General features: G+C 42.3%; 1 protein-coding gene across 3 annotated transcripts in view; it reads right to left on the bottom strand.

Moving 5' to 3' along the window:
- ZFAT (zinc finger and AT-hook domain containing) overlaps positions 1 to 18,252 on the bottom strand; it is a 209,111-nt gene that overhangs the window by 70,404 nt on the left and 120,455 nt on the right. For all 3 annotated transcript variants that reach the window (XM_019481784.2, XM_019481783.2, XM_014611508.3), the window contains 3 exons: positions 15,569 to 15,722; positions 13,840 to 15,305; positions 12,302 to 12,534 (listed from right to left, as the gene is read on the bottom strand). In XM_019481784.2, coding sequence (XP_019337329.1) covers positions 12,302 to 12,534; positions 13,840 to 15,305; positions 15,569 to 15,722 — 1,853 coding nt within the window. The remainder of the gene's footprint in view (positions 1 to 12,301; positions 12,535 to 13,839; positions 15,306 to 15,568; positions 15,723 to 18,252) is intronic.

The raw sequence follows: 18,252 nt of genomic DNA, 5'->3' as shown, positions 1-18,252 counted from the left end.
CCTATTAACCAACTTAGAGAAAATACAAGAAACTTAAAAAAGATAAAATAATTTCTAAGCAAATCAAGAATGCTAGATTTTCAACTCTGTGAAAGCACCCATTTTATCTTCTACGCACTGGAAATGACATTATTTCATAAATACTCTCAAGCCTTGTGAATTAAGTAGTCTATTATAACTGGGTGGAATTTCCTAATTTCTCTAGGATACATTTCACTGCAACATGAAGCCTTCTAAATAGCAACTAGAATGTGGTTTTTTTTCATTCTATGAATGGATTCAGTTCTTGCTACAAAAGAATCACTAGATATATTTCAATATACTCTGAAGAGTGTATTGCTTCCTTGAGGCAAGATTAATTAAGTGGGTAAGCGTACTCATACATGGGCATTTATAAAACCCCAGCCTCTGGATATATAGCATTTACAATATTCAGAGACTACTCTAGAGTTTATTTAATGAAGTAAAAGAACTGCCAGTCATGGCTCTGGCCTGGATATATTAGAAACCAACATTTGCTTCATTTACAGGGCACTACTTCATTGCACATGCCGACTCACATGCTCTCTGCAGTGGCAAGCAGCTGTGCAATACTTCAGATCAGGGGTTGGCAACCTTTGGCCCGCTGAGCCATTTGATCCAGCCCACTGATGGGAGGTTTCAGCAGTACTCAGCAGCAGGGAAAGCTGGGTCTTAGTGCCCGCCCACCCGCCTCTGACCCGGTCACTCTGGCCTGCAACCTAAGAGGTTGCCAACCATTGCTTTAGATGCACTGAATGAAACTGTGGCCCCTCTAGCTGTTCCATTCAGTGCATCTAGAGCAATGTTCTATGCCATTCACTTCAATTGGGCAGGATATCACCTGCTATTTTGAATGCTTTCCTAGCAGTTGTCCTTATAACTGGCTGTTCAAGATATACATCGGGATCAAATCTGATATAAAGCCATACCTGACCCACAAGCAGATGGAGAATATTCAGGTCCTTGTTAAAGAAAAATCATTTTTCCTCCTTATTTTGTACAGAAATAAAGTAATATTTTATTTTACATGGAGGAACAAAACTGCAGAGATTGATATTGCTTATTACTTACACTGGGGAAGGTTTTACAAGACCACAACCAGACGCCCACTCCTTTCAACTTCCCTCTCCCACCCCAACCTTTGATACTATACAAATATAAAGCAAAAGATGGCTCATGCCCCTGCCCTTAAAACATGCTCTATTTTCAAATACAAACATTAACATTTTTAGCTGCCATCTAGCACTTCACACTTTGATGCTGGGGGCTGGAAGTACACCCCATCGTGACTACAGTAACTTTCAAAACAGTTCCTGCCATTCACCACCTTGCAGCAAACAGATTCTCTGAATGGCTGTACAAACCCTGGATAAATTATTTCCATTGATCTATACTGTATACAGACCTTATATTTCTTATTTGTGTTTATTAAAAGTCCATCCAATATTCTAACCTCGAAGAAAAGAGGTTTAAACTCCAACTGTGCATGTCCTAAGCTGCCACAAGCAATAAAGGACAGTACTAGTAAATATCAATTGGTGCTTCTGGGTACAATGGAAGGACTTGGTACATATTAAGAAATGCCTCTGGTGTCAAGGACAGGGGGATGAGCAAATTGCAGAGCACTCTTGACAAAGAAGTCTCTGCCATGGAAACTGATTGCACTTATTTCCTGCTGAAGCATGTATTTGACAAATTTTAGAATTAAGTGCCAAATACCAATTCAAACATGGTTCTTTAAAAACACAAAAAAACCATTATCACAGATGGAAACAGTAAAGTTAAGCTTGTATTCTCTGGGGTTGGCTAGAATTATTGAACATACACTGAGACTCTATGGGATGGATAAAAGCAGAAGGTCTGCTACCCAAGTCTAACAGGCCATGGGGCGAGTATGCTTCAGAGCTGAGATATTCTATAGCCAACAGCACACAACAGAGTGTTGTTACAGCCTAAAGGATCAGGTTCCTATTCATACCTACTGTGAGCTAGGGATAGCCGGGGGCAAGCCTGGACTGGGGCTTAATCTGATAATTCTGGAGCCATAACAAGACGCTGTCACTGGTCCCTAGCACCGTGTCTCAGCCTGCAGTATACAGAAAATAAATTTTAAAACTTATTATTACTGTTTAAAGAACATCAAGTGCATTCCCAATTTGCTTGTTAAGCTTGCTACCAATCACAAGTACTGTTTCCCTGAACAAGTGAGAAGCAAATTTCACACACAGGGTCAACTGCCCCTGCTGTTCAACAAGTTTTCCTGGCCTGTGATGCCAAGCTGTTCAACTAGGGTTACCATATTTCCAGTTCCAAAAAAGAGGACACCTCACTCCCCACCCAACAGCCCCCTGGCCCTGCCAGTGCTCCTCACTCCCAACCTGCAGCCCCATGTCCCTTCTGCTGCCCCTCACTCCTGAGCCACACAACCCCAGGCCCTGCCGGTGCCTCTCAGTCTCAACCCACAGCCCCTGCTCCCCTCAGACCTGCCAGAGGGGGCCTCCAGCTGCCCCCATCCCAATGGGCTGGAGCATGGTGACTCAGATTCGTATGGGCAGTGGCAGCAGTGGAGTGAGTCCAGCCCTGGTGCAGGCAGGAGGGAAAAGGGGAGGCCTGTGGCACCCCCTGCCCTGGGCTGTGGGTTCCAGAGCTGTACCAAGTGGTCTTGGTCATGTTTCCCTGGATAATGTCTCCTACCGAGCCCAGCCCCGTGAGCATAGGCACCAGCCCCAGTGCCACAGGCCCGGCCGCAGAGCTCTCTGCAGCCCTCAAAGCCCCTTCCCCTCCCCCCGCTGGAGGGGAAGGTGCCTGCCCCCTACCCCTCCAGCAGTGCCCTGCCACAGCCACAATGCCCGGACAGCTTCCCCCATCACTGGAGGGCACCAGCCCCCCTCACACACCCATCCCCTCCACACATCCCTGCCACACATGCAACACCCCCAACAGTCTCCAATCCCTGTCTCCTAAAGTCTTATCTGCATCCAGCTGCCAAAGCTGTTCCTATGACTGTGCCTAGTTGCATGCCAGTGACTTGTGTGTGCATGTGCAGACACAAGCGCGCCCGCTGCCTCCAATTGCCCTCCTCCTGCTCCCATCAGCTGAGCAGAGCAAAATCGGACGGAGATTGGAGGATCCAAAAAGAGGACATGTCTGGGAAAACCCGGACATATGGTAACCCTATACAACCATCACTACTCTTCTGCTTACAATGGTAAGACTGGGAGCTGCCCTGTCTGCGTAGCTTGAATTGTGTTCACATCCACTGGATCACACTGGGTCACAAAACACTTTTGGTTCACCAGCACTTCCTCCATCTGCTCAGCCACTGGAGAAATAGCTCATTGGTTCCTTCCTGCTGCTAAAACAAGTCAGGCTGATGACGGTAGCCATAAAAAAAAAAGGAGTTAGTTATTTATTACAGAAATAAAATAAACAGTAAGTTAATATGGAAGCTCACAAAACGTTCGTGCCTGCAAGCAAGGGATCTCTACTTTTACACAAAGATTAAGTAATGAGCATCCACTCACATATACACATTTGCACATCAAAATAAGGAAGAGATCCAAAAAAGACACTGTAACAGTTTGGCAGACTGCCAGCTTAAGGCGCTTGGGGGCAGGGTGAAGACTTGCAGGGGCTATAGCCCAAACGCAAGCAGTAGAGGTGATTTCAGGCTGCCTTGGCAACAGGGTCAGCTGGGAGGGATAACTAGCTGGCAGGAAGATAAAAGGCTTCCAGGAAAGGAAGCCCCAGGGAGACTTCTTGGGGAGAGACAGAGGGACAGGAGCCAGGGACAAGGAGAGCTGCAGTCTGGAAGCAGGGAGAGAGTTTCAGAAGGAACCACAGGGGGAGAGGTAAGCTCCTAGAAAGAGGAGCTAGAGCAAAGGCAAACAATTGAGGGCCAAAAGCCTGAGAGCCAGAAGCCACGAGCTGGGAGCTGAGAGAACAGAAAGCCAAGAGGGAAAGAGAGCCGGGAGTTGGGGGGGGTATCAGCTCATGGTGGAGCCCAGGGGCAACACTTAGAGGGCTGTTATCCTGAAAGTTGGTCTACGATTGGGAAGCTGACCACAGGTATTGAAAGACCATGAGAAGGGCCACAAGAATGAATATGGGCATGGAGGACAAAACTTATGAGAGAAGACTAAAAAATCTGGGACTGTTCAGCCTAGGGAAGAGAAGACTGAGGTGGGGCTTGGTGGCCGTCTGTAAGTATGTAAGGAGTGAATATTGGGAGCTGGGGAAAAAAAAAATGTTCACTAGGGTGCCCCAGGGGAAGACAAAGAGCCATGGCCACAAACTGTTAGAGGATGGTTTCAGGTTGGATGTAAGGAAGAACGTCTTTATGGTAATGGTGACCAGAATTGGAATAGACTTCCCAAGGAGGTGGTGCAGTCTCCAGCCTTGGACATCTTCAAGAGGAGACTGGACAGACACTTTGGTGGGATCATTTGATCTCAGCAGTATCCCTGCCCAGAGCAGGGGGTTTGGACTTGATCATTCAAGGTCCCTTCCAGACCTTAATTACTATGATTCCATGAGTGCATCAGAGACCGTGTATATGGCTTACGTTGAGTGACTCCTGCTGGGAGGAAGCTTGCCGGGAGAAGTAAGGAAAATAAATAGAGACTGTGAGCCTGTAAAACGACACTGAAGGACTGTTTAATGAGCTAGTGAACCCCGAACCTGCTATAGGTACTACTATAGGTACTACTGAAATTAATGGTGGAAGAAATACCCCAGTAACAGACAGCACCTGCACAATGAGGTATATTCATCTCAGCACCTCATTAAAATATGTCCAAAGTAATAGCTCTTCAAACATCCCATCAAAACTGCTTTGTCCCCATTTAGTTTTCCTCCCACACTGGCTTTTCTTTTTCTCATTTTCCTTTCCTACTTACTTAAAAAGTATCTGTCTGAAAAAAGAAAAGCCTCAACTGTATTTGACAGCTTGAGCCATGACATTTTGTATCACTTTGTAGCACAAAAATGTAAGAGAAAAGTATCTTTCCCTCTTCAACAAAGAATAATTACTACTTATAACACCAGCTAGTCATAGTGCTATATAACTTGCTGTGCAATTCTTTTCCTGCACATCTGCTGACATGCTTCATCCTATCAGGCAAACCTCTTGCAATTACCCCTATGTCTTACCTAAAAAGAAGCTAATACATTTGCCTCAGCGTGCTAATCTCAGGCTTCACACTGCCCTCACTTGAATCAATAAAAACTTCACTATTGACTTTCATGGGACCAGGACTGGGCCCTACACAGAATTTATGGGATATGAAAAAGTGGGACTAGATTGCCACACTCATCATTCCTATACCAAATCAAGATTTTCATGAATTAAAAAGGCTCCTGCACTAAGCTAATGTCACACAGCCTTGCTAAAAGTGAAGTACTATGTTGATCTAATTTATTTGGGAAGAGATTAGATAATACTCTAATGAGCAATATAGGAAAATTAAAATGGTGGACAAGACAGAAGCCTATTTGTCTCATCTAATGGCAACAATGAGAGAGAATATTAAGGCATCCATTTTCACAGTACAGGAATGCATAACTCTAAAGTGTTTGTGCGCATGTGCATCTGCGCATGTGTGTAGGTAGGTATTACATATTAAAATATAAATTAAAATGATATATTAAATCATATAATTTAAATAAATCAGATTACATAATTACATATAATTGTTTGAAATTAATTTTAATATATAATATTTTTTATATAAAAATCTTTTCCTTTTTTTAAATTCCTGCACCAAGAGGTTTGCAGATAGAACCTAATCTGGAAGGCAAATACTCTGGGAATCAGCCATGTATCTTTTCGTGACCCTATTACCATCCTTCAAGATTTGGGATAATTATGATGATTTTTAGCCGCTCCTAATATGCCTACTTTACTCAGCATGGCTCACTTCTCATTTGCTATGAAAAACCATGACCATCCTACTGATGTTGCCCAGTATCTCATTTCCATTTGCTGGGCAGAACCGCACCAAATTGTGAGTGACCAGGGACAGTAAGCAGGGCTGTTTGCAAGTAGCTCACTAGAAGCAAGAGGAGGAAGGGGAAGAGGAAGAGGAGCCAGGCATCAGATCCTGCTTCTAGAAGGTAAACGATCCAGGCCTGTCTGTGCGATTATTTGGTGGACTGTGCATTTGCAAGGAATGTAAATGTTAACAAGAAGTGTTTCTACAAGTATGTCAGTAACAAGAGGAGGAACAGGGAAAGTGTGGCTCCCTTACCGAATGGGAGAGGTAACCTAGTGATACACGATGCAAAAAAAATGAAGCGCTCAATGACTTTTCCACCTCAGTCTTCACAGGCAAGGTCAGCTCCTACACTACTGCACCTGACAGCACAGTTTAGGGAGCAGGGGAACAGTCAACAGTGGTGAAAGAACAGGTTAGGGACTATTTAGAAAAGTTGGATGTGTACAAGTCCATGGGGCTGTACAGGATGCACCTGAGGATGTTGAGAGAGTTCTCCAAAGTGACTGCACAGATGCTGGCCATCATCTTTGAAAACTCATGGCAAATGGGGGAGGTCCCAGACAATTGGAAAAGGGCAAATATAATGCCCATATTTAAGAAAGGGAAGAAGGAGGATCTAGGGAACTACAGACCAGTGAAGCCTCATCTCAGTCCCTGGAAAAATCATGGAGCAGATCCTCAAGGAATCTATTTCTAAACACTTGGAGAAGATGATTAAGAACAGTCAGCATAGATTCACCAAGAACAAGTAATGCCTGATCAGCCTTCTATGATGAGATGATTGGCTCTGTGGATGCGGTGAGACAAGTGGATGCGATATACCTTGACTTTAGCTAGGCTTTTGATAGTCTCCCACAACATTCTTGCAGGCAAGCTAAGGAAGTATGGATTGGATTAATGGATTGTAAGGTGAACAAAAAATTGGCTGGATCATTGGGCTCAAAGATCAGCAACATACATTGCACTTTTACCAGTATAAGTGATCGGAAACCAGCCTATACCTGTAACAGAACAGAAGTCTGGTGCATACAGACTGGTTTAAAAATGGTAGAACCCAGTCTAAGATTTGCTTCCCCCCTGCTCCCCCACCAAAGGCTGAATGTGTATTCTGTTTGCTACTGATTTAAATTACACTGCTTACAAAAAAACTGTGCAACTTGGATCAATTCTGTCCTGGGTTTCTGAATGTCTGTAACTACCCAAAGGATAGTAATCAACAGCTTGATGTCTACTTGGCAGTCGGTATCAAGTGGAGTGTTCCAGGGGTCGGTCCTGGGGCTGGTTTTAGTCAATATCTTGAACAACAATCTGGAAGATGGGATGGAGTGCACCTTCAGCAAGTCTGCAGATGACACCAAGCTGGGGGGAGTAGCAGATATGCTGGAGTGTAGGGCTAGGAGTCAGAGATCTGGACAAATTGGAGGATTGTACCAAAAGAAGTGTCATAAGATTCAATAAGGGCAAGTGCAAAGTCCTGCACTTAGGACAGAACAATCCCACTCACTAGGACAGACTGGGGACTAGCTGGCTAAGCAGCAGCTCTACAGAAAAGGACCTGGAGGTTACAGTGGACAATAAGCTGACGATGAACCAGCAGCATGCCCTTGTTGCCAATAAGGCTAACAACATACTCGTCTGCATTAGTTGGATTGCTGCCAGCAGATCGAGAGAAGCTATAATCTGCCTCTACTGAGTACTGATGAGGCCACATCTGGAGTACTACGATCAGTTTTGAGTCCCCACTACAGAAAGGATGTGGACAAGTTGGAGAGAGTCCAGCAGAGGGCAACAAAAATGGTTAGGCCTGGGGAACTGGGCTGACGACGACAGGCTGAGGGAACTGGGCTAAGTTAAGATGGGAGAAGAGAAGACTGAGAGGGGATTTAATAGCAGCCTTCAAATGTTTGAAGGGTGGTTATGAAGATGGAGCTAGAGTGTTCTCAATGGTGGCAGATGACAGAACAAGGAGCAACAGTCTCAAGTTGCAACAAGGGAAGTTTAGGATAGATATTAAGAAAAACTGTCTTACAAGGAGGGTAGTAAAGTACTGGAGCAGGTTCCCCAGAGAGGTTGTGGAATCTCCATAGTTAGAGGTTTTGAAGACCCAACTAGACAAAACCTTGTCTGGGATGATATATTTGGGGATGGTCCTGCTTTGAGCAGGGAGTTGGACTCCTGAAGTCCCTTCCAACCCTAATTTTCTATTATTCTAAATGAAATATAGATAAAATGGTGGTACTTTGAGTGTGTGCCGCTTTCCTATGTGCTTGGAATGAGACATGGACTACAAAAGTAGTAAGACAGTAATGTGGCTCCGGCTACTGAATACAGTGATGAAACACAACTCCGGGGACCTGGGTTCTGATTTCTGCCACTAACACAGAGTTCCTATTTAATTCTGAACTAATTACCTAAACCAGAGTTTTTACACGTGACCACAGACTGTGCTTTCCTCATATTCTAGCGGTCTAATTCGAGATACCAAACACCTTACCAGAAGGCCTGCACACTCACCTGCAACTGAAATCAGTAAGAATGGTGAATATCCCAACACTTGAAGCAGTGAGATCTAAAGTAGGAGTGTCAAAACATACAGCCCATAGGCCACATGCAACCCATGGAGCACCCTTATCTGGCCCCCAACACGTCCCTGGGTCTGGTTAGACCCACTTGGGGCACTATGTGCATTCACAATGTAGAGCTGGTCCACAGGCCAGATTGGACCCACAGACCCCTCTCCCCTCCCCTGTGCCCCAGCATACCAGAGCCAGTGGCTGTTGTACATGCAGCCCAGATCCAGAGTGCATGGAACGGGCACCACATGTGGTGCCATCCAGCTGGGGCACCACAATCCAGTTGGACTCTGCCACATGCTATGCCTGTTCCAGTGACTGATGGATTCATGGTGTGGGTGGTAGACCGGCTGCAGCAGCCACCTGATCAGGTATGGTAGGAGGTGGGAGGGAAGCAGGCAGGGCAGAGAGGCAGTGGAAGAAGAGGAAGGTCAAAAGGGAGGGAAGGTGGTCTGTGGGCCTGATCTGGCCTGTGGACTAAGTCTGCACCACCCATCCAGTCTACAATGGGGCTGGATGAGTCTGACATCCCTGGTCCAAAGGAACACCTGCCAAGTTAAGAGCAAGGGGCCTCTAGATCCTAATCTCTGCTCTGCCACTGGCTCAGTGGGTTTTCTTGGCTAAGTTAACTTCTTCAGTTTGCATCAGTGGAAGCTGGGTGCCTAAATACTTTTGTCAGTCTGGACCTTTATGGATCTGAGCCTCTTTCAGTTCATTATCTGAGGCAATTATAATTCCTCCTTACCTTTCAAGAGTGCTGGGATGATTAATTAGGTAATGCCTTATACCATGGTTTGAACATTTAAAGAGGTATAGAAATGCTAAGCACTCTGATCAATCAAGCCCTAGGTGTCTCCAATTTGGCATGGAAAATTAGTGAAGACATTTGCAAATTTTGGTCTTAAGCAACCTATGCCTCAGTTCCCACTCTATGAAAATCCTCTCTACCATGCAGGGTGTTACAAAGATAACTTAATTAATGCTTATTAGGCACAGATACAGTGACAATAAGTATCACAGAAGAGCCCATGAGAAAATTAATCATTTCATTTTTCAGTGCAGGGTTTGGATGGTGCATAGAGAATAAGATATGAGGCCTTACACTGAATGATGATGAGGATAAAAAGAAATATTGAAAATCTGATTTATCTGAAAAAACATCAGTCACCCCAGGCGCCAAATGAAAAAAAGATCCAAAAGGAAAAAGAAATACTGTATATAAGTATATAATGAAAAATCAGAAGGTATTCAAGCAAAGGGTTAAACTTAGGCTTCACAGGCAACTTTAATTCTGGGAATAGCTTCTGCATGTTTGAATTTGCACCCTCCATATACATCCATGCAGCTTTTCTTACATGAAGATGCTTATACACTGGTTAAAATATTTTACTGTACAACCTGTATGTAAAGTACTAAAAAACACAAGGTTTAGGTACGAAGATCCATCTGGAAAAGGCCATTTCTAGTTATACTATTTAATAATCGCTTGATAAAAATATAGGTTAACAAATGTGCACTTTAAATGTTCAATACATATTTGGTAATAGCTGTCACTGTGAAATTTGAAAGACTCTGCTTACCAATGCAATCTAAGTGGAGATGCATTCTCAATCCTACTTTGCATCAAGGTCCTGGGCCTCTGGCTGTGAAGATTAGTTGGAGCTGTTGAATGCTCGGCAATTTTGAATAAGGATTTAGGAATGTATATTTAAACTACATTTTTTTTTAAACCTTGGCCACCATTTTGTCACTTATTTACTCCTTTTCATGGTAAGATGTAAATACTTAACTACTGATATATTACAAGAGTAAGGTTAATAAATTCAGAACAATTTAATGGAACCACTATTGGGAAAACTGTCTGATTATAATAAATCTCAGTTCTCTTTAAGAAATTACATCTATTCAACTCAAAAAAAGTGAGAAAACTTGTGTCTAAAGAAGCTGGAGTTTTATTGCGCTATGTTGCAGTTTTGTTGAAGTGGAAACTATCAGCTATATTCAGGAAGTTCTAGATTATCTGAAATGAAGTAAAAATAAGGGAGACAAAACAGATACCTAAAAATATAAGATTGTCTCCTTTCCTGTTCTATCACCTGCTGGTTATAGATAAACTCTCCTGCAAGTCCCCACAGACCAGCACTTGGTAAGAGTCATAAGAGGGTTCTGTTCCAACTCCTGGAGATACTAACCAAGAGTCTATCTCCTGCCTGAGCAAGGAGGGTCTGAAAACATTACCCTTAACTGCTTTTCAAAGCAATTACACAGAACTATCTGTGTATGAGAAAAAATGCACTCTAAGAACAAACTCTTTATTCCACATCATGCTTCTAGTGAAACAAGACACAGCTTCGCTGATTCACTGCATCCAACAGACACATTAGCACAGACTAGGTGATAAGTAAAGTTTTGCTTTCTAGAGAAATGTGGTATGTATACTGTACGCTTTACACGTTGAGAACAGATAGGGACCTACATTAACAGGGGGGCAGTTAAAAGCCCAAATGTGCCTTTAGCTCAGTAATTCTTGTTTTTAAGGGGAGGTGCATATGGATCTTCTCTCTGGGCAACTTTCACTGTTATTTACTATGTTTTTTTCTATGTAGAAGTAAACAATGTATTCAGGAGTAAGTTTAATGAATTCAAAAGGTACTTAACAAAACTGCTACTGTTGGAGCTGTCTAAATGTCTTGCAATAAATCTAAATTACTAGGATATAACTCATGCCACCCTCCTGGCACTACCAGTAAATAATATTTAATTATACATTCCAGAACAGCTTTCCAAATGTTTCTTGAAATCAGAAATTGTGCTTTATTCAGTACTAGCTATGCCACACAGATTCATGGAATCAATAAGAGCCGTGAAAGAAATATTTAATAAATATTTGTAATATACTGCATTAATTCCAATTCTGCTTAAAGATGCACGTCAGTTGCGCACTCACGATGGTTTCATTACAAATTCTTCATCTAACAGCAATAAAAAAGCCTACATCTCCTAGATGCTCATAAAATACTTATGTAATTTAAAACTGTAGTTCAGAGCATAACAATACATTGAAAACTCAGACGTGGAAGACAACTGAGCAAATCTGGTGTAGAAAATACTGATTTCTGCATAATATTCAGACAGAGGTACTGGATCATAGGCAGAGCTTCTTGGAGCAAAATTGGCTTGCAACATGTTCTGGAGTTCCTTAGATGCTCTTGAATAAAAGTGCTGCAGATAGAGCCCTGAAAAGGATGATGCTGACTGGCCACTCATACCTCCATAACCCATCGGGCATTTGACCCAGTAATTCAATTCAGGGGTGAGGACCTGAACAAGACTGTGTTCCTTTCAGAAGTAGGTCTCTCACCCTCCTGATCCACCGTGAATGGAAATGATAGCTGTAACAGAAGACTGACCAGATTTAACCACACTAACCATAAAAATGCCTTCCTTTACAACTAAGTCAGCTTATCCTAACAGTTACAGCAACATACTAGTTTGTGGTACTAATAACTGCGGAAAGAGTCAGAAGTAGCAACAGTCCCATACCCCCTTTTAAAGTCTCAAGCCCCAAAACAGCCAGGAAGGAGGAGAGGAGACAGAGCATATGTACTGCATTAAGATTTTTTCCAAATTTGAAAGAAATGTTCAAAGAAAGTGACATTACAGAAATGAGACAGAATTTTGATAAAGCAAAGAGTATTTATTGTTACTTACCAGCTCTGTGTGAACTTTCAGATGTGCCTGAAGCTTGTATTTATCTGGAGTAGAATAGTCACAGTGTTCAGTGGGGCATTTCAGCAAAATATTGCTGTGTTTCTGTATGACGTGACGCTTAAGGCAGTTTTTGGTGATGGAGGAATAATTGCACTGGGAGCAGTAATATAAATGTTCTCGAGTGTGAGTACGAACATGCATGTCATAATGGACCTGGTACCAGAACAACTTGCCTAAAAATAAAATTAAACATGAAAACAAGTAATTTCTAAAGACATTTGTAAAAACTGATATTGTTAAAATAAAGAAAAAAAAATCAAATGTTCAGTTCCCTTTTATTCAAAACACAATTTTACAAAGCCTTCCTTCTGGAAATATACCTGTTAAATTGTCTCAAAGAGATTTTACTGTTACAAGCACAACTAGAAAAACACAATAGTGACCTTGTATGAAGGTCACCCTTTCTGTGGGATTTGTTAACAAATGTGTTCCCAATGAAGAAGTCTTCTAGGGTGCCTGTAGATATGGGGAGATGCTGCTCCGATGCACTGTAATTACAGTGCCTTGGACCAGACTCGATTAATTGGGTCTGATGGAGCGTGCTAATTAGTGCACTTCAGCAGCATTTGTGTCTCGTGTATTCAGCATCCCCATGCTTCAAAATGGCAGCAGGGGCCTTTAACTAAAGCTTGTTGAACGAGTGGCGGGGATGCTGAATATATAAGATGCTGCAGGAGCTTTAATGAGAGCGCCCCCAGAGCACGTGTAGAGACACCCTTAAAGTCTCTTCCTGCATTCTAATACGTGTGCCCGTAGCAAATGTGGTTAAGCTGAACTATCAATACGACGGTAGACCAAGCTAGCACTTATCCTTCTTCAGCCACTCTGAACTTAATTATATGAGGGTTCCAGAAATGCCTTGAAATGAAAGCAAATATATTGACTTAAAAGTATCAAAACTTTTAACTGACTTTCTTTAAACTTTAATTCCTTTCCCTTCCTGGGTAGTGAAGATGAGTCAAATTTCAGAGCTTCTCCATTTGGGGCTGTCAGAAGAGTGTAATCTCCCTCCAGTTTCCTAGCTTCCACCCAGAACAACAGAATCAAAACAGTTTCATCCTAAGACTAAAACTTTTCAGCTCAAAGGAATAGATTTATATAAGTATGAAAATGAAAACTGCCATCATATGGATCTGGTGTGTATACATGCATCTTTGCCTGGCCCATGTAAAAGTTAAAATCTGCAGTGCACAGCCTTAATTTGTGCTGCTAAAATAATACCAGGCAGGGCTGCAATACTAACAAAGAATTTGGTAAAGCAAAGTCTTGTTTGGACGAAGACCTCTCTCTTCCTCAGTTTCCCTGATGGTTGTATGTTCTGACCACAATAAATTGGACTGGATGACAAAATCCAGCCCAGAATCTTTGCTTAACCATGAAATTGCAGTGAACTATACATTTAAAAAAAGAATGCAATAAAAATGTACTGTTATGTGATTCATTTGAAATACAACTCACACAGTTCTACTGGTTCTTACCACAGTATTCACATTCCAGGTCTCCATAAACTTTTCTTATCTTCTCACACAACTCTGTGTTCATTTGCCTCTTTTGTAAACCATCCAAAATCTGCATAAAGGCCACAGCTCCTCCCCGAGTATCAGAAGCTGTGCTACTAGAGTTTGGCTTTGGACTGATGGCTTCACTGGAATCTGGTGCTGAAAGAGGATTTGTAGATTCTGCCATGTTTTGATTTGATGATGTGCTTGTTTCTAATTCACTAGCATGAAAGGGTTGACCTTTCTCGTCAGAAACTGAAAGGCTCTCAATGTTTATATCATTGTGATTCACACTTGAGTCTTTGCCTCCCGGCAACAGCAGCTGGATTTCATCACCCTGTATATTTACTGAACTATCACAGTTGACTTCTTGTTCATTTCCAGGAGACAATTTTGGTTCCTCTGAAGTGCTAGCAGCATTTTTCAGCAAAAAACAATTTGGCGCTGCATGTGATTCAATCTGCGGTACTTCTGCATCAGTTGATGGTTGACAGGGCAGCTCAGCTGCACTCTCCACCAGAGAGTTTTCCAATTCTAAGGAAGGGGCAGCCTCAATTTTTAAATGACTGTCAGGCTGATCATTATGGCTTACCTCAGTGGTATTTGTTTCATCTTTACAGTTAAGTTGCTTTGGTATGCTAAGTGCTTCAGTGCTTAGGAGAGTGATTTTATCTGCAGGCTGTGTTAATTGTTCAAGTGCTTCCTGTTGGATATCACCTCCAGGCTCCAGAAGGCAGAAACTCTGATTGATAGAACTGTTAAAAACAGAAGTTTCTTGCAAATCCGCATGAACGTCTTTGATATGTGCACGAAGCCTTACAGAACTGACAAATTTCTTCAGGCATACAGAACAGACATAAACAAATGGGTGTTTCTGAACATGAAGTTCGAGTGCTTGATACTTTGTGGCTCCATGGCCACAGAGCTCACAAGCAAATGGTCTTTCATCACCATGGACTAGCATGTGACGGTCTCGATCCAGTTCATTTTTGAATTTGCGTTCACAAATATGGCAGTCATAAAGCAGCTGTCTCTTGCCTTCTCGGGTCATCAAGCGGAGCTCATCAAACACATCTTTCACCTTCTTGTCCTTCAAGTCATGCGTTTCCTTGATATGCTTGATTAGATTTTTGACATCCGAGTATTTCTTTTTGCAAAAGCGACAATGTTGCTTAATTTTCTTGTGGACTCGCTCAATATGGACTTTGAGATGGCCTTTGCTGAGACATGTGAATGCACAGTAATCACAACTGAATTTTTCCCCTGTGTGTTTCCTCATGTGCACGTTGAGGTTGGCTTTGATGGCACTGGCATAGCTGCAGTATGAACATTTGTAAGGTTTTTCATTTGTATGAATCCTCAAATGAGCCTGGAGAGAATGTTTAAATTTGAATACCTTGTTGCAGTATTCACAAGTAAAAATTTTTAGCTGAGTTGGACCTAGCCTAGAATAAAACCAAACAACAGTTATAATTAGAGTACTGATATACAGTCGCAAAGTATGCTGTCACTGCTCTATATTATGGACTAAGGGTATGCAAAAAACAAAATTCTTCAGGACGTTTTCACATTATGAAGAGCAGCCATGTCTCACGCAAAGTGTTTTTGCCTACTGATCATTGGACGTTCTGCTTACATAAAACTGAAGACAGAAAAAAAAATTCTCTCCCATGGTCAAAACAAGAAAATTAAATGCTTTTAAAATTACCTGCTTGATTTCATTGCCTGCTCATAGGGTGTTTGTTGAATGGCATATTCTTGATAGCCTCTTCGCTGAGCTTGGTCTTGAACAGCTGCCTCAGAATTTGTTGTCGGTTCTGTTTCTTGGGGAGCAGCCTCAACTGGAACTATTTTTGTGGCTCCTAAAATTGAGATCAAAACAAAGACTTGTTAAAATCATTGCATTAAAATGTACACTGCCTGTGATCTGCAAATTGATTCAAAATATTTACTCTAGTAACAATCATTAACTATTTTTCTTTGGTACGCATTACTCTTGTGCACAGAACTTAAAAAAAAAAAAAAAAACTCGTGCAAGTAAAGTAAGAAAACCTTCCAGTAGACATCTAGTGACTGCACTGCATAGCTCATATGGGACTAGTATCAATAATGAATGTATGTTAATTACAGTTGTCTAACATTTCTTGTTACGAGGGTTGCTGTCCAGCTATTCCTATTTTTACCAAAATTTACCCATTCAGATTGAAATTCCAGATACTGAGAAAGTGCTTCAGGCTCAAATTTTTAGAAAATTTCAGACATTTTAGTCTACTGCAAGAATGAGATTGGGAAATACATCACATTTTGTCCATTATTTAAAATTCTAGCTGACCAAAGGAGAAGTCTCCATAGCATCCCCATACCTTGGAACACAGACTTGAAATCTGAGAAGGAACTAGCCATAGTGCGGGGACAGGGCTTTCTCTGTCTCCAGGAAAACCCACCCATGTTTAACCAAACTATAAAACTTTGTTGCAGGGATGGAGAAGGTGCTGCTTGCTGCTATCGTAGACAATTACTCAATACGAGGATGACAGTCTTTCAGTAAATAAGGAATTGATGAGTCCACAGATGATTGAGGTGGCCAAGCGGAGGTCTGCATGTCCAATGGCAAATGTGGCAAATAGTTCCGGGAAGGTGGGAGGAATAGATCTTGGTGATGTCAGGTCACAGATCTTTCCTGTGTCTCATTTGTCTATCTGTGTACATAGTCTCCAAATTTGTTCAAAATTGTCAATGCTTTGTCATACATCACGTTATTTGGAACAAATTCAGTGTTCGAACCTCCCAGGTATTGATGTTAATTACATATTTCTTCACATACGAGATTCAAGCTGTCTTTGAATTGCTTCTTTTGCCCACCCTAGAGTGCTGACCACTGCTGAGTTGGGAGTATAGGACCTGCTTTGAGAGCCAAGTTGTCAGGCATCCTTATGACACGCCCTGTCCAAAAAGAACTGCTGCCATATACATTTGGCTTCACGGTGGTGTTTACTTGCACCAGAATGCTGACATTCATGCTTCTGTCCTTCCAGATGACATGGAGAATTTTTCAAAGACATTGCTGATGGTAACATTTCAAAGCTTTTAGGTGTTTCCAATACGCCGTCCAAGTTTCACTCCCATACCACAGGGTAGGGATGACAACTGCCCGGTACTCACAAGTTTGATTTGGGTTCTGATGCCACGACCACTGAAGACAGTTTTGGAGTCATCCAAAGGCAGCATTGCCAAATTTTATGTGGTGCTGAGTATCATTGTCCTTGATTCCTTTTTGGGGAAGCTGGCTGCCCAGGTAAGGGAAACGTTCAACATTGTCCAAGGACTCCCTTCTAATTATAGTACGTGGAAGAGCAGATGGCTGGGTTTGGGGTGGGTTGGTAAAGTATCCTGGTTTTTCTGAAGTTGACAATGAATCCAAGCATTTCATGTGCTTCACAATCTGAAGCAACCTGGAGATCTTTAACTGAGTGGGCACACATGATGCGATTGTCAGTAATGGAGGTGTTGGTTACCTTGGATGGGTGGGGGTGAGGGAAAGCTGCTTCTTGCACATGCTCAGTAAAAACTTTAATATTAGCAGCTGACATCTCCAAGTTTCTACCTTCTTTTAGCATATTCTTCCCCTCCTAGTTTTTAGTGCTAAACAGAGTGTGAAGAGCAATATTCCCAGACCAACCAAAACACGGTCTGTCCTCTCACAGCTCTTTCTTGCAACAGGTCTGCACATGCACCAGCCCCACACAATGAAAGAATGCTCCAGCCCAGAGCTACTGGAGAAAAAGTTGGACTTTTTCAGTAATTGCTCCTCCAAGCCAGGGTTGGACCAGGCACTAGAATTAAAGCCTGTTTCACCTTTGCTCTCAATAGCTCTAATGTTGACAACGCACAAGCAGGAGGTGAAAAAGCTGGAGGGAAGGAAGAAAAGTAGCAGCTAAGGAGTGGGAAGTCAGGAAAAGACTGGGAATCCAGTCAGGGAAATAACTATGTTCCTTATGTCCTGAGCGCCTGACTTGTAGTCCCAGGGTCTGATTTCTACAAATGCTAAGCAATTACAGCTATGACTGAATCCACAGGGAGCGGTGCTCTGAATAGATAATAGCAATAGGATGCTAACTGCTCAAAAAAATCAGGTCCTGTGCGTCTCAAAATACCCACCCAAAATGAGTGGATAATTCTTTAAGTCTTAATCCCTATGCCTCAGCTGCCAACCTATAGAACAGGCACACGACAATATCCTCACTTCACTGGGATGATGTGAAGATTAATATTTGTGAAGCAATCGCACTGTAGTCATGAGCACCACAGAAAAGCTCATGAAGAAATTAAGATTCTGCCTTCAGAGTAAAGCATGCCACCTATACAGTTAGTAAAATGTGGGTTTCACTTAGA

This window comes from Alligator mississippiensis, chromosome 3, assembly GCF_030867095.1.
Source record: "Alligator mississippiensis isolate rAllMis1 chromosome 3, rAllMis1, whole genome shotgun sequence".
Taxonomy (NCBI): Eukaryota; Metazoa; Chordata; order Crocodylia; family Alligatoridae; genus Alligator; species Alligator mississippiensis.
Note: the sequence above shows the minus strand (reverse complement) of the source record. Positions and strands in the feature narration are given on the sequence as shown.